Raw genomic sequence first — 22,136 nt, 5'->3', positions numbered from 1 at the left:
GTAAGTCATTACATCCTTGGCGTCCCGCCCAGTCTATTTCCGGACTCCTTTGAGGCTGAAGTCAAGTTTCCCACCGTCGTCCAACACGAACACCTCTACACAACACGAACTCTTTGTCGGCCCAAGCCATCACAAAGACCAACACCCTCACCTAACCCCGTCGAGGAAACCAGAACTGGGATCAAACGGCAGACAGACGAAAACGAGAACGAGAACGAGACCGAAGACCCAACCTACTCATCCACCTCCCTTCTTCACGACTCCCCCATTCTCCTCCTTCTCCTTCTTCGAGCCTTGCCCTCAAAATCCCACCGCACCGCACCGCACCGGACCGCCCATAGCCACGCGCCCTCCCTCCCAAAACAAATCCATCAACCAAATCCATCAACCATGTCCGTCGAGGTCATCATGGATACGCCTCTGGCGCATTCGCTGAACTCGGTCATTCAGCCAAAGCTAGTCGAGGTCGGATGGAGCTCAGGTGGTGGCGACGAGGGCCAGCTTGCTGAGTACATTCTGCTGATGCTGGCGAACAACAAAACCCAGGACCAGATTGCCGCTGAGCTTTCGAGCGACCTGCTCGGCCTTGGCCCTGACGACCCCGGAGCTCGAGAATTCTCGCAGTGGCTCTTCCATCAGATCGACATCCTGAATTCGCAACAGAATGGAACAGACGGCCCGGCGATGGTCGCTGGTGGTGCACAGGATCCAGCTATGCAGGATGCGGAAATGGGCGATGTCTCCGAGGGCCTCGGAGATGGCAAAGTGTATGTTATTTCATCTGTCGACCTGTCGCAACCCGACACGAGTCTACCCCCAAGACCTCCAAGACCTGCTCAACTAACAAATTTTTCTAGACCCACGGGTCCAAAGTCGATGCGCGATGGTCCAGGGCCCTCTCGTCCAAGAGACAAGAGGATGCTTGGCCATCTTGCCAAGGCGATGGATAGAACCAACGACTCCGTCCTCCACCGCGTTCGCCCTCAGAACGGCAGCGAGCGCATCAACACCCACTCCTCTCGAGCACCGCCCACCGGACCGCGACAACAGGCGCCTGGCCGCGGTGGGGTCAGAAATATGAACTCTCGTGTGAACGAATATGTCGCGACGCGAGGGGCGCCAATGCAACAGGGAAACATCGCAGCCAGTATCATGAGCATGTCATCAGACCAGCAGTTCCGACTCTACAGCATGTTAGAGCAACAGTCGAAACTCATGGCGCAGATGATCGCCCCTCAGCAGCAGATGGGAATGGGTAACGGGTTCCAGCAGCAACAACCAGGCCGATCGCTCTTCGAGCGCGTTCAGCGACCCCAGAACAACGGCCGGGGAAATTTCCAGCAAAATAGCAAATTTGGAGGACAACAACAGTACAAACATCTCAACCACCATCCTAGAACTGGCAGCGATGCTCAATCTTCGTCAATGGACGTCGAGATGCCGCAAGAGAAGAAGGAGCTTGACCCGGAGAACACGAAATGTAGATTTAACCTGGCATGCACGAACCCAGATTGCAAGTTCGCGCATCAGTCTCCAGCAGCGCCCCCCAGTGCTAGCATAGACTTCAAGGATACTTGCTCGTTCGGTGCTGCGTGCAAGAACAAGAAATGTACTGGAAAGCATCCGTCCCCTTCCCAAAAGACTGCGTACCAAACAGCTCAGCAATGCAGATGGGGCTCAGATTGCACCAACCCCAATTGCACCTTCGTTCACCCAACTGCCTGTCGCAACGGTGCCGACTGCACCATTCCTAACTGCAAGTTCGGTCACACGAAGATCGTCTGCAAATTCAACCCTTGTGAACGTCCCACCTGCCAGTTCAAGCACGTCGAGGGCCAGAAGAGAGGAAAATTCGAGGACAAGGTCTGGACGGCGGACTCAGCGAAGGAGCACGTCAGCGAGAGGAAGTTCGTCAAGGAGAATGCAGAGGAGGAGCTGATTGTACCAGGGGCTCCGGGGGAAGGGTTGATTCAGGAGTCGAGTGCTACGATCAAGACGGAGAACGCGGAGGCCATTACATAGGGCAGGAGTTTCGGTTCTGATGGGAAGGTGCCTCACAAAAGTGTATACCAATTTTTCTTTTCTCACCAGTGGCTGGACACGAACGGCGTTATCTTTGGTGTGGTGATCTTTAAGCATGGATAGGATGGGCTCGAGATGAATCATGTAGAATGGATCGTTCCTCTTCTGGCACCTCAAGAGGAAAGACTCTTGAGGCAAGCCCTTTCGGATTTCAGCTCCACTATGCATTGTGAATTGATGGTTTATGAAATGGTAGATCAAGAGAAAGAAGCAGACAAATCTTACTTCAACCTCGATAATGAAAGCTAAACTTTCATTTTCCCCGGTTTGGCGACATCATAGCTACACAACAAGTCTGAAGAAGCACTTGGAGGTCTAAGCGAGAAGGCACTAAGAACTGAGCATTTCGACCTCATCCTCAGGCCCGGTTACAGAACTCTACGTTCATCTCCACCAGAGCACCATCAATCTAAGCAGGCAATGCCTCTCCATTTCCCCCAATTGCCCGAACATGTCATGGTGACTCTCCTCCGCCAATGCTACGCCAGGCCCCAATGCCAGGCCCTGTGCCGGCAAACACTTGCTTTGAATAGCTCGAGATCCCTCTCTACACTCCGCCCTCAACTGCGCCCACGGCACCGACGACTGCGGCCATGGGCTTCCATACACACCCAATCTTCTCACGAAGCCCAATTCCCTCTGCCAACGAGCTTCTCCAGCACGAGTCCTGCAGTTTTGGAGGGTGATATTCCAGGAAGAGGGCGAAAGGCAGAGCCAGCGCAAATCGCCGTCCTGGGAGGCGGCATCACCGGCCTTGCAAGTGCGCACTACCTCACGAAAGAGAACCCGAATGCAAAGATCACAATATATGAGAGCAGCGAGAGGCTGGGTGGGTGGTTAAAGAGTGAGGTGCTCGAGGTGGAGGTGGAGGGTAAGAGGGAGAAGGTGCTGTTTGAGAGTGGGCCGAGGACTTTGAGGCCGCATACGCCCGCTGGGATGGTAGTGCTTGAATTGGTGTGTTGCCCTACGTGATCTTGGGAGGGCTGGAAGGGATAGGTGGGATGAATAATTGTCGAAGAGGAACCGGATCTAATCAGTGCTGACAGTCGATTTAGATTCAAGAGTTGGGGCTCGAGAAAGAGATGCTCATTACGCAGACCACCTCCCTTGCGCATCAAAATCGCTTCGTGTACTACCCCGATCACCTCGTTCGAATGCCCGGCCCAGGCCAGGATGTATTTGATATGTCCTGGAGACTGCTCACGGAGCCCGTATTCCAAGACCTCGCGTGGGGCGCTCTCTGGGAGTTCAACGTAGAATGTCGACCCCGCGAGCTGGAAGATGAATCTGTGGGTGACTTTCTCGCCAGACGACTGGGTAGTGAGAAGCCCGGCAATAATATTGTAAGCGCAGTGCTGCACGGCATTTACGCAGGGGATATCTATCAGTTGAGCGCTAAGAGCTTATTGCCGCTGCAGTGGGCAATGGAGGGATGGCGAGGCAGCTTGAGTAAGGCCATAATAGCCAGAAGCGCTGAAAGTTTGGAGTTGATGTCCAAAAAGGATATTGATCTTAGGTGTGATGTAATGCCGAAGATCAATGTCTCGATGTTGGATGCCCTGAAGACGGCGAGTGTATACTCGTTCAAGGAGGGCATCGGCTCCCTATCAGAGGCACTGGTCAAGTCTCTAGAGGCAAATCCCAACGTCGATTTCAAACTCGGTGCTGGTGTCACCGCTGTGGAGTTCGACGGCGAGAGTGAAAGTGTCACGGTAAGTGTCTCTGATCCCTTCTCCTCCTCCGTCTCTCTTCCTAGCTAATTAATACGCTTCAGATCTCAACATCATCCCGCGACTCGTCCCCAGCAAAATACACCAAAGCAATCTCCACCCTCTCCAGCCGCGTCCTCTCGACACTCACTTCCACCCCCATGCCCACCCTAGCCCAAACCCACTCGGTCACAGTCATGGTCGTGAACTTGTACTACCCCGATCCACACATCCTACCCGAACGCGGCTTCGGCTACCTCATCCCGCGCTCCGTTCCCTTCGAGCAAAACCCCGAGTGCGCCCTCGGCGTGGTCTTCGACTCCGACGCCGTGCAAGGGCAAGACACTGCTTCCGGCACCAAAGTCACTGTCATGCTAGGCGGGCACTGGTGGGACTCATTTTCAACCTACCCAGACGAGGAAGAAGGTGTGAACATGGCAAGAGCAGTGCTACATCGCCATTTGAAGATCACGGGGAAGCCGGTGGCGACGAGGGTCAGTCTGCAGAGGGAGTGTATTCCGCAGTACACCGTGGGTCATGAGAAGAGGTTGAGGGAGGCGCATTTGGACCTCATGACGGGCTTCAAGGGGAAGTTAGCGGTGGCGGGAAATAGTTACACCGGGGTCGGCTTGAACGACTGTGTGAGGGCTGCGAGGGACGTGGTAACTGGCATGAAGAGGGGGAATGTTATTACGGGATTAGAGGATTTTGGCCGGAATGATATTTATGTGCCGGTGTCGGCGCTGTCCCCGGAAGAACTTGCTGAGTGAAGAGCATGAATGGGGAGTAGATGGTGGAGTAAAGGGGGGGTTGGGAGTTGATACTGGAGAATGGGGTTAGAGTTATTGATACTCCGTGACTGGGCGTGAGTAGAAGTGAGGAAGGTTGTAAAGGAATAACGCGGCAGCAAAAATACCTGCAGTAATTCATATACCTAGCTCACCCATCCATCCATCTTCTGCAGTCTCTTCTTCTTCTTCTTCTTCTTCTTCTTCTTCTTCTTCTTCTTCTTCTTCTTCTTCTTCTTCTTCTTCTTCTTCTTCTTCTTCTTCTTCTTCTTCTTCTTCTTCTTCTTCATCTTCTTCTTCTTCTTCAATTGGCTTTTCCCATGTCGTTCACGCTTTGCTTTTTACTTGCCATTCGTGGAGCCTTTAAGTTCACTTAAGGAATTGCTGTTTTGATTTTTACAACTAGGTACTCATTCATCAACTTCAGATTCACCCACCCACCCGCTCCCCTCCTAAACCTCCTTAATAAATAAATAATAATAAAAAAAAGAAATAGATAAATAGATGAATAAATAAATAAATAAATAAATAAATAAATAAATAAATAAATAAATAAATAAATAAATAAATAAATAAATAAATAAATAAATAAATAAATAAATAAATAAATAAATAAATAAATAAATAAATAAATAAATAAATAAATAAATAAATAAATAAATAAATAAATAGATAAATAGATAAAAAAATAAAAAAATAAATAAAAGTTTAAAAAAAAAAATTAAAAAAAAACCGTCTCCGTATCGAAAAGTTAACGAATCCGCGCCGGCCAAAGCTGGAGGACTAGACTCCATACAGCCTATGGAAGAAAAGAAGGGGGGTTAGGTGTCTGAAAGTCTTGAGAAACTCATTCAAGGATCCATCCAGCTGCTACGAAGGGGGACTCTTTCCATCCACCGAGATCGCAGTGTGTCTTGGTTCCTGACGGGGCAGAACAGCACTTGCGCAAGCTTCTTCTGTTGCGGGCTACAGGCGCTATCGGTTACTTAGAGAAGCTGGAGGAGACGGAAGGAGGAGACGATGATGAAGGCAAGAGGGTCAGTCAAAAGCGAGGGTTGTATCAAGAGGGGGGCACTATGTGCTTTCAAACAAAAATGAAAATAAAAATTCGGATAAAAATTGGAAATTAAAAAAATTAAGAAAAAATGTATATAAAAGAAGATAGGATTAAAAAGAGATAAAAAGATGAGATATATATATATATATATATATAAATTCATATTCATATGTTATCTGGTTTCTATCTATGCAAAATTATCTACAGGGACTAAATACCCGCCATTCAACGCCAATTCCCAGACTCCCTCAAATCCCTACTCCTTGAATTAGCCTCCACTTTCCGCTTCCCTCTCCCCTCATAGTCACTTCAACCCAAAGCTCTCCCTCACAGCCACGCCGAATCTCTCAATAGCCTCCGTCATTTTATCCTCCGCAGCTGCGGCGAAGGTAGCTCTGAAGAACATCTCAGTTGGCGTGAAACCCTCGCGCTCAGCAAGAAACCACGAGCCTTTGGACATGAGCACGCCTTTTGCGACGGCGGCAAGGAATATCTCATCTTCGAGTTCGAGGATAGTCTTGGTTTTGGCGTGAGGGTGGGCGTGCCAGTCGAGTTTGAGCCAGAGCTAGATATCGTCAGCGTTGGGGTTAGGATGATGGCTGGACGTAGGCAGGAGCCAGGCGAAACAAAAGAACAGCAGAACATACAAACATCCCGGCGGCAGGCGGATTCCAAGACACAACCGCCTTCGGGAGAAATTTCTCACAAGCACCCAGTATGACATCTCTCCGGGTGGTATACTCCATTCTCAAATGGACCAACCACTTGAGATATCCATCGTGGCCCCAATGCTCATCCAGGAGCTTGTACAGCACAATCTGACTGATCCCACTTGGATTCTGCACCGAGGATTCATTGGCGCGCACGTATCTCTCAACGATCTGCTCAGATGCTGTAATCCACCCTACTCTCGTGCCAGGCGCGATGACCTTGGAAAAAGAGTCCATACGCATCACCCGCCCATCGGTGTCCAAGCTCAAGTACGTGGGAACGAGAGAAGAGAGGAATTCCTCGTTAGAAGCCGGGGGAGGGACGGCAGGAGCATCGGGGCCGGTGTACGGCTGCATTTGCAGAAAATAATACGGCTCGTCCTCCAGAATGTAGACATCGTGCTTTTGAGCCACCTTGTATACTTCTCTCCGCCGAGCCACGGACTGCGTTGCGCCAGTGGGGTTTTGGCCCGATGGAACCGTGTAGAGCACGAAAGGCTTACGGGCACCCCTCGCTTTCTCGTCCCAATTGCTCAGAATCTCGTCCATGCTAGAGGGCATTAGACCTTCAGCGTCCATGGCAATACCGACGGCCTTGATGCCCAAAGCAGCGGCCGTCTCGATCGCAGAAGCAAAAGCGTATTCTTCGCAGAGGATCATATCGCCACGCTCGCAGAACATGCGGAACGCCATATCCGTCGCAGAGGTGCTTCCCACGGTCAACGCGCATTGCCAGTCGGCATAGGGTGGATTGCACACAATCTCCGTATGCTCCGTGACGAATCGTATCATCTGCGCCGACCCCGTCCCTAAGCCATAGTTCAAGGCAATCGAGAGGTCGTAGATCCCGTCTTCGGTCTGCGAGGCATCGTATTTGCCGGCTGCGAGGGTTGTTCCAGATGCTTTGGTCGAGGCTTCCGAGAAGTGGGGGACGGTGGGCACCTTGATGCTGATCTCTTCAAGGGGGAAGTTGGCGGGGAGGGGGAGACCGCCGCCCAGGGAGATGAGGCCGGGGTTCTTGAGATAGACGGCGGCTCCTTTGAGAACGGAGGGTTGGCGGGCTTTGCCTTCAACGCTGATGTAGTCTGTTTGTTGAGTCCGATGTTAGACTGAGGGATGGATGTCAATAGTGGGGGGTAAGGCAACAAACTCACGATCCCATCGCTTTGCTTTCGGCTTGCCAGCGACCTACAGAGCATACATAAGATGAAAGTCTCCTTTGGATAAGACCTTGAAACCTACAGAGCTCTTGAAAAAGTCACTGCTGCTGTAGGCAGCTGTGCCTGCAACCAACTTCCCAGCTTTGGTGCGCCTGGCAGCAATATCCTGAACAGTCGCAGTCGCGGGATCAGGAATGATGACAGTGATGGCCTCGGTATCGGTGAGGGCCTCAACTCCCACCGCCGCAGGGGGTGCCATGGTAGGAGGTTGGAGGTTGGAGGGAGAGAATAATATGAGAGAAAGGTAGCAAGAGAAGAGGAAAGGGACTGTAGAAGAAAGAGATTCAAGACCTACAGACGGAGTACCAGAGTGTGTGGGGTATCATTTCGTAGCACGGAAGCTGATTTACTCCGTATACCGATAGCGGACCGGACTGGAAAAGACTAGACCAGACCAGACCAGACTGCACAAGAGTCTGGCCTGGTTAAGCTGAAGCGGCCGAAGGAACTCATCTCGCATAGAGAAATTCAGCCGTGACTGGAGAAATGAAAGCGCGCAGGTGCAAGAATGCGAGCGATATACCTGTTGAACACACGGTGGAACCAAAGTCCCGCCGTCGATTGTTGAACATCAGTAAGCGATAAGCGATAGACGATAAGCGATAGGCGATAATCGATAACCGATAAGCATACGGAACAAGCAAGCAAGCAAGCTCTGAGTCACGCATAAATGACCCTTACCCGGGACATGCAGTTTGGAAACAAATAAAACGGAAATGGAAGTCTATAATTTACAAAGCTGAAAAAGGCCTTCTTGCATACGGAGAGATCGTCCCATTTCTCTACTTATCTTATCCTCATATCCAACTCTTTCCATAACAGCTGCTAAGCAAAAGATTTCTATCTGATTAAAAGGTCAATCGAGAAGCTTGGATACGGACCCATGGAGTTGAGATCTGCCCAGACTCGCTCTCATCGTAACTCGCCCTTTTTAAAGAAACTCGATATAAGCTTACATGATATTCGCTTAAACAAGCGTCAGAGCTAGGCCCGCCTAGGGAAAGCGTGCATTAGCAGGCAGTCGAATATAGATAGAAAAAAAATTCAGGCGCCATGGAGGAAGTAAGTCTCGCATCAATGTCCATCTTCCAAAAAGATAACACTGGGGGAGGAATCTGTAACGACAAAAAGAAAAGAGAAGCTTCCAATGGAAACCTCGGGAATTGAGCCCGAGGTGGGGCTCGAACCCACGACCTTGAGGTTGACTTATTTAACTGCTTAAGAGCCACACGCTCTACCGATTGAGCTACCCGGGCGGGTATCTTGGTTGATGTTACGTTGAGGCTGAAAGTATTTATATACTCATACCATAAATTTTTGTCCGCCACCTCATCTTGGTAGACTTATCCTACAACCTAGCAAATACTCAGCAACTTCCTATTTGGCTAGCACTTGGTGAATCAGAGATGACTCCTCCTTAGGCGTTGAAGCTGAAGGCTATGCAACATGACTCACAATGAACCATACTGTTTAGATTGGACCTCCGTACCTATAAGCGAAGTCACGCCACTACTCAGAGCCGTTGAGATACAAATACTGGATTCATTCTTATACTTATTGAAAGAACCAAACACGACCAAAAGAACGGAAAAACTCAAATCTTGGTTCTTCAACGACAAACAAACCCGCAAACAAGGAACACCAACCAAGCACCAATAATGCCGGACGCGAGCTCTGCCATCACCACAGGCGCAAGCCCGACAACCATGCAGGAGAAAGAGATAGACTATGGCTGCCAAACATGCCTCGTCCACTTCTCAAGCAAAGAAGAGCAACGAGCACACATGAAAGAGAATTGGCAGTATGCCTCCCTCACCTTTCCTCTGGATTCAATCAATTGACCAATCATAACAGCATCTACAACCTCAAACGCCGCATCGCCTCCCTCCCTCCAATATCCCCATCTCTATTTTCCACATTGAACGATGCGCGAAACGAAGATGGAGAGAAGGAGAGCCAGCACCCGCATGATCTTTTCGAGCAAATCTGTGCGGCGTGCCAGCAGACGTATACGAGTCGGAAAGCCTGGCAAAGTCACCTGAAGTCTAGGAATCATGTTTTGACGGTAGAGGATGCCGACTCTGGCCTGATGGCTCCGCGCGATGCTGCTTCTGAAGTAGCTTTCGATCGAGCTGAACTTTTAGACGTCTTAGATGATGCGGAAGTATTCGACGCGTCCAAGTGTCTGTTTTGCGCCACCGTCTCCCCGTCTCTCGATGCAAACATTGGGCACATGTCCCACGCCCACAGCTTTTTCATTCCGGACGTCGAGGCCTTGATTGACATCGAATCGTTTCTCGAGTATCTGTCGAGAATTATCTCCGACTTCCACGAGTGCCTGTACTGCGGGAGCGAGAGAGCCAATCGTGTTGCGGTGCAGGACCACATGCGGGCAAAGGGGCATTGTAGGCTGGAGATGGAGGAGGATGTGTTAGAGTTGAGAGAGTTCTATGAATTTTCTCGGGATTCTGATGAGGACGAGGAAGAGGAAGGGGAAGAGGACGGAGAGGTTAGGATCAGAGGAGAACAGCAGGATGTGACAATCACGATTTCCGCCGACGAAATCCGTCTTCCCTCTGGCAAAATATTACGGCATCGTTCCTCGCAGCAACAGCCTCGACGACAGCATTCGCCGTCGGGCTTATCAACTTCGCCAAATCATCTTCCTCAGACCAATCCGATTCCACATTTTCCATTCGCCAATCCCGTCCTAGCCTCGAATCTCACCTCGGCCTCCCACTCTGAGCCAGCCTCTCGTCCTCAGACCACTGCCGACCGCCGCATCATTCTCAAGCCCGGTATCTCGACTTCTCTTATGGGCGTTTCGGATCAGCAACAACGCGCTCTGCTCGCCACGGAGAAGAAAATGCAGACGGTAGATACGAGGGCCAGGAAGCAGTATGAGCGTAAGGTGGAGAGGGGTGGAAATAGGCAGAAGAGGTTTAAAGTCTGTTCTATTGGAAAGAAAGCTGGGGGGTTGGAGAAGAGGAATGGTTGAGGTTGCGTGAGTGAAGTGGTGAAGTAGTGAAGTGGTGAGAGAGGTTTTGAAGATGGAGAATTTGAGTCTATGGTTGGTGGCTCTCGAGCTTTAGGTAGACGGTAGCCTCGTATATTGGAATGAGAAAGTGGCACCAATGCGCTGGCTACAACTTCTCGTCACCTAATCAGGAAAGCACGAAACCGACACCTCCACGACCACGACCGCGCCTTCTTCTCCAACGATCTAAGCCAGCCAAACGATCAAAAACTCCTTGCAAGTCTTCTCTACCACTCACTCAGAACTTAGAGCAACCCTTTCCATCTTTTCCCCCAATTCCAACAATATATATTCCTAACATACGATGGCACAGCAGAGCAGAGCACAACAGAGCACAGCATAGCATAACAAAGCATCGCGTAGCATGTCTCAGAGAACATTCAAAATCGCCATTATAGGCGCCGGTCCAGCAGGCTGCATGCTCGCCTGCTTGCTCTCCGAGTCCACCCCACCGCCAAACACCATCATTGACATCACCATCTTCGAGGGGAGTGCCCGGGAATATATTCCCCTCGAACGATGCTCCGTGAAGCTTCATCCGCGCTCTGGGCTTGCAGCCATAAAAGCCGGCGGCCTGTACGATGGTTATTTCTCGAGACTTGAGCGCTCAGACGGTTCGGCCCTTTGCGTCTGCGACAAAGATCACAAGACGTGGTTCAGGGCAAAGGCGAGCATGGAAGGGGACCATGAGATCGATCAGTCCAAGCTGCGAAATTTTCTCTACAATACTTTTCACAGGGACAAGGTGCGGCACGAGGAGATCGACGGCGAGCTCATGATCAGAAACGTGCGTACTCAGGGAGAGTTGGTCAGGTGGAGGTCCAGACTCGTACGCGTGGTAGAAGAGGAGCCCGAGGAAGGGAAGAGTTACGGCTTGCCGATGTTGCACTTTGGATCAGGTGAAGTGATTGGTGGCTGGGACTTGGTTGTCGGTGCTGATGGCGGATGGAGCGTGACCCGGAGGTATTTGGATCCTTCGCAAGAGCCACGCTACTCAGGCATATCGAAATACGTTTTCAATATTCCTGCATCATCGAACAACTTAGATTGGGCATCACCATTGGTGAAAGGAGGCTCGCTGTTTGCGTTTGGAGAAGGCAAGAGCATCTCTGCACAGAAACTAGGGGACGGCAGCTTGAACGTTGGTGCCTTCTTGAGGTTCGATTCTCCTCCATTAAGTCAAAGCTTGACGAAGAATCAAATCTTGACCCAGTTTCAGTCCTGGAGTCCTGTGCTCATGAGGCTTATTCAGAGTGGGCAGTCGGTGCCTCAGGTTTACCATCTCCATCAATTGCCTGAAGACTTTCGCTGGAACCACAGGCCCGGAGTGACACTCGTCGGGGATGCAGCGCACCTCATGACCCCGACAGTCCTCCTATTCGCAGGAGAAAGTGTGAATCTGGCCTTTGAAGATGCCTGGAAGCTCTCTCAAGCCATATTATCAGGCATCCCTGTTGGAGTAAGAAATTCTTACTCTATAAGGTCTGTGCTGTTGCTGCTAAGCAACTCTAGAAGAGATGGATAGTGACTGCTAGTTGAAAGAATGAATAGCTAGCTAGCGTAAAAAGAGAACTGTATACAGTTCTCTTCCTCGAAAGAGATCTTCTCTTTTTTAGATAACCGAATAATAACACAATTGTAACCACCTTCTGCTTCTTAATCACAAGGAAGAATTATCTTCTTATAAGTTATAAGCTTTTGATGCTTAAAAGGTGACGGAACACGCAACTCGCAATACGCAACCCGCAAACTCGTCAATTGACTTGAGTTCTCGCTTTATGCGAAATACTACTTAATAGTAATAAGAAACCAAGACCTCTCCCCTTCCCCTTCTTTATTAAACTATCGATCGTCGCTCCGCATCAATCTTTTATTAATTTATTAGCATAGCTACTACTCGAGAAAAATTCGTTAAAATAAGATAATAGAAAAGCGTAAAGACTCTTACCAAATCGAATTCAAACGAATAGTTCGAGACTATCGAGACGGTCGCACAAAGCGAAGATGTCGCTTATTTATTAGACTACTCGGAATCCGAATACTGCTATACAACAATTACTAAAGCACTTTTGCAAAGATACGATATCGGTGATAGCACTTAAAAGGTCTTGAAAGGACTCGATAAAAACGAATACGATAAATTGATATACGAGAATAAAAGTCTTTTAAAAACATTTCGAGTTAAGACAGCGAAATTCAAATTCAACCTCTTTCGGAAGCTTAGCGAGTTCGATCGTTAAAAGATTAAAGACCTCTTTAATATCAAATCTATAATGCAAAAGCTAAAGACTATCTACACCGCTATTATATTCCGATCTATACAAATCAAGCTTTAAGCTTTTATTAATTTTCGTATAGATCTTAAGATTTCTTTTAGCAATAACTAAGAACGCGTCTTAATATGCCGCCGGGAGGCTTATAAAGATTTAAAGAAAGACTAATTCGACGATGATTATTGTTAGTTGATCTTTTGCATTAGACTCGTTTTTTTAAAGACATACACGCCGTTATATAATAGCTTCACTTCTTTTATAATAATAGATTAAAAGCTCGAACGTTTAAATGAAAAATAAGAGTTTATTATTAATTTAAAGCCTTAAAGGAAAGCATTTGCAGCTTATTATTCAAGTGACGAAAGAGCTTATATAACTAGCTGATAAACATTTTATAAACGAACTCTTTTAAGCCGGCAATCACGCAATCGCTATTAATCTTAATCTCTTAACTTTAAAGCGGAATGCTTTAAATGCGGTTTTAGCAAGCATGCTAGTCTTATATACTAATTCGTTAAGATTAGTTTCAAGGCTGTTAAAGCTGCTCGCATTTTTAAAGAAAGAAAAGAATTTAATAAAGCTTCGCGGATATACTAACCATTATTGCTTAAAGGACGACCGATATCTTTTAACTTTTCGTACAAAACCAACTCTTTACTACTTTACGAAAAGTCTAATTAGCGTGCTCGAAATAGATTTAATAGCTTTCGCAAAGATAAGAAAAGATTCGCTGCTGATATAAGATCCGACTTTTTAAGCGAAGCTTCTGTGACGAACTGATGAATTCTGACCTTAGAATACAAAGTGAGGAGAGGAAAACAGGAAGCTCAGGAGAGCTCAAGAAGGTCTATATACATGGCCACAGGCGCTAGGCCTGAATGGGTGATCAGCTGACTGCAGGTAACAAGGCAGGCTGTCACACTACCCCCTTAGAGAGCTGTCCCAGCTCTCTTAAAAGTATCTGACAGATGAAGGAAAAAATAAAAAAATTCAGTCGTGAACCATGGTTCACGGGTGGAATTGCTGAAAAAAACCAAAAAATACGCCGAAGCTACCGATCGTAGCTTCTAGAAGCGTTCTAAATCCGCCAAAATATCCTCTTTTTCGTCTGAATCAAACCCCCTTAAACCCTTGTTCTCTCGAAAAGAACTCAAGGCTTAGCTAAAAGGAAGGAGCACCCAGCAATCCAAATTGATTGCACCACAACGGGTAGATTGATAAGCTTGCTGATCGAGGGAGCTGTGAGGAGCATGCTGGAGGGTGGGATTTCGATCTTCCAAAGAGCTAAGTCTTTGTTTGATTGCCGAAAGAACCGAAAGCGTATTGCAAGTGCTCGAGCTGCAAATGACGTGCTGCAAATACTTGAGTACCGGGAGGTCGGTTAAGTCGCCGAAAGAGAGAGGGGCCCGTGGCCGTGCGAAGGCGGTTTTGAGGGACCGAAAGGGGCCGAGGGACGAAGAGAATCCGTAGGACGGGCCGGGAGAAAAACCAAACGGACCGGAAGAACCGAAGAGCCGAAAAGCCGAAAAGCCGAAGGCCGGAAGGAAGGAAAAAGGAACCCGTAAAAACGAACCGAAAAGCTAGGAAGGCCGAGAGAGCCGGAAAAGCGTTCAGGTTGCTGAATGACGTGCGCGTACTCGGTATACGTTAAGGAGCGTCAATTTGGCTGTTTGAGCGAGTCCGTATAGTTGAGTTCAAATTGATTGAATGAAGACCGGGAGCCGTATCGAGGTACCGTAAACGTAATTGAGTTGAGTAGTGGGTCCGCCAAGAGCTTTACCGCCGATAAGGAGCTGGGCCGTGAGAGAGGGGAGCCTAGCATCTTATCGCTGAACCGTACCGTAAGCGAAAGCTAGCTGGTCCGAGAATACCGATATTGTAATTGAATTCCGAACTTCCGAAGTCTTGAGCTGAAGCGTTGAATAAGGACCGTATTATTGAACTTATCGGGATCCGGAAGGACGCATTTGCGCTGGCGAGGGGCCATTCGTAATTGCTCTACGAGAGACTCCAATTGAGCGATTCTCGTAAGGGGGAAGGGCCGTCGTCTTCGTGGGAGGACATGGTGGTGGAAATGGAGGGAGGGGGGGGCGTTTGAGTGTCGGAAACGCCAGGAAAAGAGTGGGGAAGAGAGTTCGTCTTGCAACCGAAGTGCAAAAATTGAGAGGGGAGCTCTTTTAGGTCGGAAGAGCTGAGGAAGAGGTGAGGTCGTAAAAAAGACAATAATCTGTAAGCAATAAAAGAAGACCGTGGAGCACTCAACAAGTAACTCACTCCGTTCTTGACAATAATCAATAAGCAATAATCTGTAACAATAAGCAATAATCAATAACAATAAGCTGTAATACGACGACCTAATCGAAGGACTTTGTATAATGTGACGAACTGATGAATTCTGACCTTAGAATACAAAGTGAGGAGAGGAAAACAGGAAGCTCAGGAGAGCTCAAGAAGGTCTATATACATGGCCACAGGCGCTAGGCCTGAATGGGTGATCAGCTGACTGCAGGTAACAAGGCAGGCTGTCACAGCTTCCGATATCGAAGAGTTCGCTAGCTTATCTTAAGAAAAGCGTAATAAGCTTTTACTTATATTAGCAGTTGCTGATATTAGATGTATTAGCTATATAACTGATTCTTTATCTTTATTTAGCAAACTATTGATTTTATACCGAAAAGGTATTTAAGTTAAAAAAGGAAAGCTTTATTCGAATAGTATTAAGACTGCTAAGATATTATTGCAAAGCGAAAAGACTATTTACTTAAAAGATATATTACATGTCTTTAGCTTAAGGTGCACGTTAATATCGATAAAGAAGCTCGCTAGTTTTAATATTATAAAACAATTCGATAACTAAAAGATGATTTTTATACGCAAGTCTAATAATATACTTTTAATTGAAGCTAAGGTGCAAAATAGATTATATATCTTTTCGAAGTTCTTTAAAGAAGCTGATAAGATGTCTTTCGCTATTAAAAGCATACGTTACACCGATTACGACGATGCTAATGCTAACGTTATACTCGTACACGTAGATTATATTAATCTTTTTTTTTAAATAGACTCAGTTAATAGCTAGATATTATCAGCACTATTAAGGTCGTGCTTTTCGAAGCGTACTCGATACTTAGCTAGATATACTGCTTTTAAAGCAGCGGAAGATCTTTCATTTGCTACCGTTAACCCTTACGACGCTTTAAGTAGTGATAACGAAATCTCTTCGGTAGATAATTAAAAACTTAGCGAAATAGAGCGTCTACTACTTGCTTTAGAATTCAAAAGCTTTAAAAAGAGTATATCGAAAAGAAAAAAGAATAAAATAGCGCGTAAGATTAAGAAAGTCGTTATTTAGCAAAGCGAAATTCGTTTAAAAGCCGCTTTTTTTATATTAAAAGAACGTCGCTTATAACGAAAGCTATCTCGGTTCGTTGCTTACTATAAACGCTTTAATTATTATAGCATCGAAGCGCTTTTATTATTACATATAATAACCGATATCAAAAAGATTATTATCTTTTTAATTATTTTTTTATATAAGTCTTGCGCTCGACAAAAAATATTTAAAAAGAAGCTTAAAAAGCTCGCCGAGCATAGCATTACTATACTTAAGAAGCTTAATTTCGATATAGCTAATCCGTTCTCGCTATTTATAAAAGGCTATTGATACTTTAACGAGCTTATAAATAGCTAAACTCGTAAGACTTAGACCTTTTTATTTCGAGATCGAAAGGAAATTAATAAAGCGTTGATTAAGAAAAAGAAAAAGCTCGAACGATAATCGAGCCAGCTTCTCTTAATAATAAAGATCGATAATACGCCGGAAATCTTTAAAACTATTATTGTATAAGCTAAAGTAAAAAGAGTAGCTATTTATAACACGGAACCTTACTCGTCTTATTAAAATAGCGCTGCCGAGCGCTCTATTAAAACCACTGAGCATTGCATTAAGACAGCGCTTAATAATGCTAAGCTGCTTGTAAAGTTCTGGTACGAAGTTATTAAAGCACAAGCGTACACTCGTACTAAGCTACGCCGTAGCTTTAAAGTAATAGAAAATGTTATAAATAAAGTAACGAGAAAACCTTTTTATATAAAATATAAGATATCTTTTTAAAAGGCTTAAACAAGAAGAATGCTTAAAGTAAAGGACTATATTAAAGTATAAAGCTATAAGGTCATTGCTTACGTTCTTCGAAAGTCTCTTTTAGCTAAAACTAAAAAGGATAAGCTTATGCTTTCGAGCAAAGAAAGGATCTTTATAAGCTACGACGAAAATACTACTTTTTATTATAAAGTATACATTTTCGAAATGCATAGTATTATTATATTATTTAACGTTAAATTCTTTAAAGATATTTCTAATAAAGCTATCGAAGACTTTAAGCTTTAGATTAAACTATTTAACGGCACGTTTTAAGTATTAAAGGGCATATACAATTAGCATATCACTCGTACACGTAAAAAGCGACTTAAGTTTGCCGACTTACTTATAATAGACTCGGTTCGCAAAAAGCAAATCAAACATCTTTTAAACTCCGTTACGAGAGTTAAAAAAGGATTAGCTCTTAAAACTAAAAATAGCTTACCCGATAAAAAGGTTGATTATACTTTCGAAACGCCGTTTAGACTATTAATAACACTCTTTCGCGTTATACGATCTTAAACGAAGAATGCTGCTCTTTAAAATAAAGAACTTAAAAGAGCTGAAGCGACTTCGCTTTTAAAGTCAATATCGCTTATTCTTAAAACGAGATTAAGCGAAGACTTTAACGATAAAACGATTAACTCAATTCCTTTTCGGCAAGATCATTAACTTATATAGATTACTTTTTAAAAGATCACCGGAACTAAAAGGAAAGCCGATAAAGAGCTCTTTAATGCTTTTAAGATATCGATATAGCTTTAACAAAGCTAGAATCTACTCGATATTAAGCTAGATAAACATGCAAGTGACACCGATTACGGTAAACGATATGCTAAGACTTTTACGTTCTAAACTTTACTTATTATAAGAAAGAGAAAAGGCGTTTTATTAATAAAAGACGAAAAAGCAATAATAGCTATTCTTAATTGGTTTAATAAAGCTGTCGATATGTCGGATACTAAAGAAATAGCAATAGTAGCGCACGCGGCTAAGCACGACATCTTTATCTTTATTACTTATAAAAAAGTTGTAAAGCATTTTATATATAGCAAAAGATAGAAAGAAGCTATTGATGCCGAGTTTGCTATACTTATTATTAACTATATATAAAAGGAACGTATTCTTTTACTTAAAGCTAATCTTATTAGCTATAAATAAGTATTTATACTTAAGTTCAAAGCAAATAAGACTTTCGAACGTTTTAAAGCTAAGCTAATAGCGAAAGGCTTTTCTTAGATATATAACGTTGATTACGACGAGACATTTACGCTTACAATTAGAATAGCGACTTTTAAAGCATTCTTTGCAATAGTTGCTTATGAAGATATAAAGACACGTTAATTCGATATCAAAAACGCTTTTACCGAGTCTACACTTAAAAAAGAGCTATAAATAAAGATCTCGAAAGACTTAAAACGCACGAAGCGAAGATCTGCGTTCCGGCTTTTATAATCTTTATACGGCTTTAAACAATCTGCACGCGACTGAAACCTTTTAATAAAAAAAGAGCTTTTTAATTAAGGATTCTTATAAAGCAAAGCAGACCTTTGCTTATTCGTACACTTTAAAAAAGAAATCAAACTCTTAATATACGTAAACGACTTAGCTATAGCTGCTTCGAATGTTAAAGACTTTAATTAGTTTAAAGACCGCTTACATTCGCGATTTGTTATTAAGCTAATAAGCGAAATATCAATAATCTTCGGAATTAAAGTTATTAAAGACAAAGAGAAAAAGACTATTAAACTTAATCAAAAGGTATACTTAAACAAAGTCTTAAGCAAGTTTAAGATCTCGAACTTCGTTTTTAACGTAAAGAATATATTCACATTTATAAATAGATATAACGATCTCCGCTCAGCTTCGGATTATAATAAAAAGGTTAATGCTATTTAATATCGTAAAGTTATTAGTTTATTAATGTATATAATAGTATATATTCGCTCGGATATCGCTTTTGCACTTAATCGCTTAAGCTAGTATATGCAAGACCCGGCAAAGCACTACGCTTTAGCGCTAAAGCGCTTGATGCGCTACTTACGGTTTACTATTTCTTTCGCTATTTCTTTCGGCCTGTTAAGACGCTTAATTGTGTACTTTAATGCAAACTATAATAGCGATAAAGACGGCAAAAAGAGCATCTCCGCTATAATAAGTCTTATAAGAAGAAGGCTAGTATTCTTCGGCAATCGCAAGCAAGCCTTTATAATTACGGCTATTACGAAAGCTGAATACGCGGCTATATGTTACACCGCAAAGCAAAGCTAATAAGTTGCTTAGATCTTTCGTGATATAAGATTCGATAATTATATAGCTAAAAATCATTAAACTATAAAGATAAAAGGCGATAACTAAAGCGCTATCGCACTCGCTAAGAACCTTCATCTTACGAAACGATCGAAGTATATCGATATCGCTTACTATTACGTTCGCGATTTAATAGACTAAAAGAAGTCTTTCGTATCTTATATACTTATAGCAAAGATAGCTGCCGACGGCTTCTTTAAACTATTGCCGAAGGTCTTGTTTTAAAAGTTTATTAAGATAATAAGTATGACTGATCGATCGAAGCTAGTATTAAACTCTTAAATACGCGAAGAACTTCACTTAGCTTTTTCGTATATTGAAAAGAGAAATTTATTTTCTCGATAAGACGACGAAGCAATAAGAGCTGTTAGCAGCATTAAAGTGGAAGTGTTAAAGTAAGAAATTCTTATTTTATAAAGTCTGTGCTATTACTGCTAAGCAACTTTAGAAGAGATGGATAATAATTGCTAGTTGAAAGAATAAATAGCTGGCTAGCGTAGAAAGAGAACTGTATACAATTCTCTTCTTCGGAAGAGATCTTCTTTCTTTTAGATAACCGAATAATAACACAATTATAACCACCTTCTGCTTTCTAATCACAAGGAAGAATTATCTTCTTACAATCCCGACCGAATCAGTCGATGAGAAAGTGCGGGCGTATGAAGAGGACCTATTCGAGCGAGCAGCCAGGGCCCAGCGGACAACGAATGGCATGACGCAAGACATGTTCTGTACTGAAGGAGCCCCGAAAACGAGCATCCAGAGCTGTACGTATATTGGCGGAGCCCCCGCGTCTCCTCACTGATTGTCCTACTGTACTTGGTAGCATCTCTCGCCCTCTTTCCCCTATCGTGATGGCTGTTGACTTTTGTTTTTCGTTCAGGTCTGCAAAAGAAGTTATTATACGAAAATGACGGGGAGGGAGGCAAGAAGGCTGTCTACCAGCGAGCGATATTGAAGGGCAAGTGCAAGGTATTCTGGGTTCTGAACCATTTGCCGAAGGCGATCACCGACAGGTTTCTTCGTTAGGTATCCAGCGTCATGAGTAGTTTTTCGGCAATGATTTCTCCTTTGCGGTATCTGTCTGTGGCTGTAACTCGGGCTGTGAATATTGAATATTCGCATTCTCTTTTGCTATTCGGCTTTTGTCGCTTACTTCAGGGGGCGAGGCTTAAGAGTTTAGCGAGTAAAAATGTATGAATATGAATACTGCGAGGTCTCCCTCCCTTCCTTATTCCCTGTTCTCTTTATATATCATATCTCCACCCCTCCCATCCCTCCTCCCCCCTTCTCTCCGTCAGTACATCCCATGTTTCCCATCCATCCTACCGATCTTATTCGACCGACTAACCAGTGCGTTAAGTACTACCTCCCAGGCGTAATACGGAGGTACAGCGGTGAACTTCTCTAACCTATTGTGGAAACTAGCTTAATCGAGCAACAGGCACCTTTACGGTCCCCCGCTTCGTATCGCTAAACGCGATAACATGAAAGTATTTCTCGATTAAGCTAGTTTCCATGATAGGTTAGAGAGAAGTCCACCGCTGTACCTCCGCAATTACCGCCGGAGGGTAGGTAGGGAAGCCAGGGGGTTCGGAGTGGAGTTTTCAGCTTTTGAGCCACCCCTTGAATACCCCTTCCCACCCATCTTCCACAAGCTTGTCCCTATCGGGCGGGTACCGGTATCGAGCTGCTGCTGCGGCGGCGGCTAATATACCGGTATGCTTTATAATCGATTAGTCAGATTAGTCAGATTAATCAGATTAGTCAAATCAGTCAAATCAGTCAAATCAGTCAAATCAGTCAAATCAGTCAAATCAGTCAAATCAGTCAAATCAGTCAAATAAATTAATCATTTAATAACATTTTCGATAGAGTAATTTACGCTAAGAGTTTATATATAAAAAATGATGGATGATATACTCTCCCCACTTCTAAATAAGCTCAAAAGCAAAAAGAAAAAAGAAAAAAAAAGACGAAAAAAGAAGGGATATCTTTCAATAAAACGAATCGACAAAAAAAAGGTGAGCTAGAAGCTAATTTCGAAGCTTATAACCCTTTTCTCGCGAAAAAATCAATTATCGATTGCATCCAGTTCTTTTAAAAAGTTGAACGTCGATGGCGAGCTAATCCAAATTTATCAAAGAATATAATGATACTCTTTTTGATATCCTTTTTCGAGCCGGTCGAAGTATAGCCCAATCGAGAGGCAATTTTGATTCGAATTCGACCGGATCGAATGATTATTCCGAACGTAATAGTCAGTGCACTGACTGTTATACGTGGTTTTTTTTTTTTTTTTTTTTTTTTTTTTTTTCGATATTCAAGAGGCAAAAGTCGTAGAGAGGCTCCGTTTATAAAAGGAATCGGAGAATTCAATAACTGATTATTTTCCGTTATAGTTATTAATAGACGAAAAACGGGTCGAATACACAAGGATTTTAAGCCCCTAAAAAAAAGGGAAAAAAAATATAAGCAATACGAAAGAAACGTAAGGTTAAGTGGCCTTTATTTTCAATTGGCTCTTATAACCCTTGTATAACTTACCTCTTGCTATGCCCCCCTGCAACACCACTTGGGACTCGGCCTACCAAAGACCCAGTATTACATTTAAAAGAAGAAGAGAAATAGACAGAGAGAGAGAGAAAGAACTATTTATACATACGTATATAAATATACCCAATACAGCGCTTGCTGGATTCCGAAATTCCGAGAATCCCGCATTGAGAGACTCCGATTCTCCGCATCCACCCTTAATCTGCGTACCTTATACCCCCCTGCCTCGGTGCTTGTTTAACTGTAACGCGTC

General features: G+C 44.4%; 5 protein-coding genes across 5 annotated transcripts; 4 read left to right on the top strand and 1 right to left on the bottom strand.

Moving 5' to 3' along the window:
• Window positions 1-390: 390 nt before the first annotated feature.
• On the top strand, window positions 391-2,022 carry L3040_009424 (uncharacterized protein; the record flags this gene model as incomplete). The annotated part of the gene is made up of 2 exons (XM_007297107.2): window positions 391-767; window positions 858-2,022. The coding sequence occupies 2 exons, from the start codon at window positions 391-393 to the stop codon at window positions 2,020-2,022; spliced, it is 1,542 nt and encodes a 513-aa protein (XP_007297169.2).
• Window positions 2,023-2,502: 480 nt separating this feature from the next.
• On the top strand, window positions 2,503-4,561 carry L3040_009423 (uncharacterized protein; the record flags this gene model as incomplete). Its single annotated transcript, XM_007297108.1, has 3 exons — window positions 2,503-3,036; window positions 3,138-3,794; window positions 3,857-4,561. The coding sequence occupies 3 exons, from the start codon at window positions 2,503-2,505 to the stop codon at window positions 4,559-4,561; spliced, it is 1,896 nt and encodes a 631-aa protein (XP_007297170.1).
• Window positions 4,562-5,940: 1,379 nt separating this feature from the next.
• On the bottom strand, window positions 5,941-7,765 carry L3040_009422 (uncharacterized protein; the record flags this gene model as incomplete). The annotated part of the gene is made up of 4 exons (XM_007297109.2): window positions 5,941-6,201; window positions 6,284-7,431; window positions 7,501-7,534; window positions 7,589-7,765. 4 exons carry the CDS (start codon window positions 7,763-7,765, stop codon window positions 5,941-5,943), a joined length of 1,620 nt encoding a protein of 539 aa, XP_007297171.2.
• A 1,459-nt stretch (window positions 7,766-9,224) lies between these two features.
• On the top strand, window positions 9,225-10,564 carry L3040_009421 (uncharacterized protein; the record flags this gene model as incomplete). Its single annotated transcript, XM_007297110.1, has 2 exons — window positions 9,225-9,367; window positions 9,421-10,564. The coding sequence occupies 2 exons, from the start codon at window positions 9,225-9,227 to the stop codon at window positions 10,562-10,564; spliced, it is 1,287 nt and encodes a 428-aa protein (XP_007297172.1).
• Window positions 10,565-10,967: 403 nt separating this feature from the next.
• On the top strand, window positions 10,968-12,142 carry L3040_009420 (uncharacterized protein; the record flags this gene model as incomplete). The annotated part of the gene is made up of 2 exons (XM_066155959.1): window positions 10,968-12,062; window positions 12,116-12,142. 2 exons carry the CDS (start codon window positions 10,968-10,970, stop codon window positions 12,140-12,142), a joined length of 1,122 nt encoding a protein of 373 aa, XP_066010233.1.
• Window positions 12,143-22,136: the final 9,994 nt, after the last annotated feature.

The sequence above is a fragment of the Drepanopeziza brunnea genome (assembly GCF_022702325.1).
Source record: "Drepanopeziza brunnea f. sp. 'multigermtubi' strain 214-2 chromosome Unknown ctg19, whole genome shotgun sequence".
NCBI lineage: Eukaryota > Fungi > Ascomycota > Leotiomycetes > Helotiales > Drepanopezizaceae > Drepanopeziza > Drepanopeziza brunnea.
The sequence above is the reverse complement of the archived record's forward strand: the minus strand, read 5'-3'. Positions and strand labels throughout refer to the sequence as shown.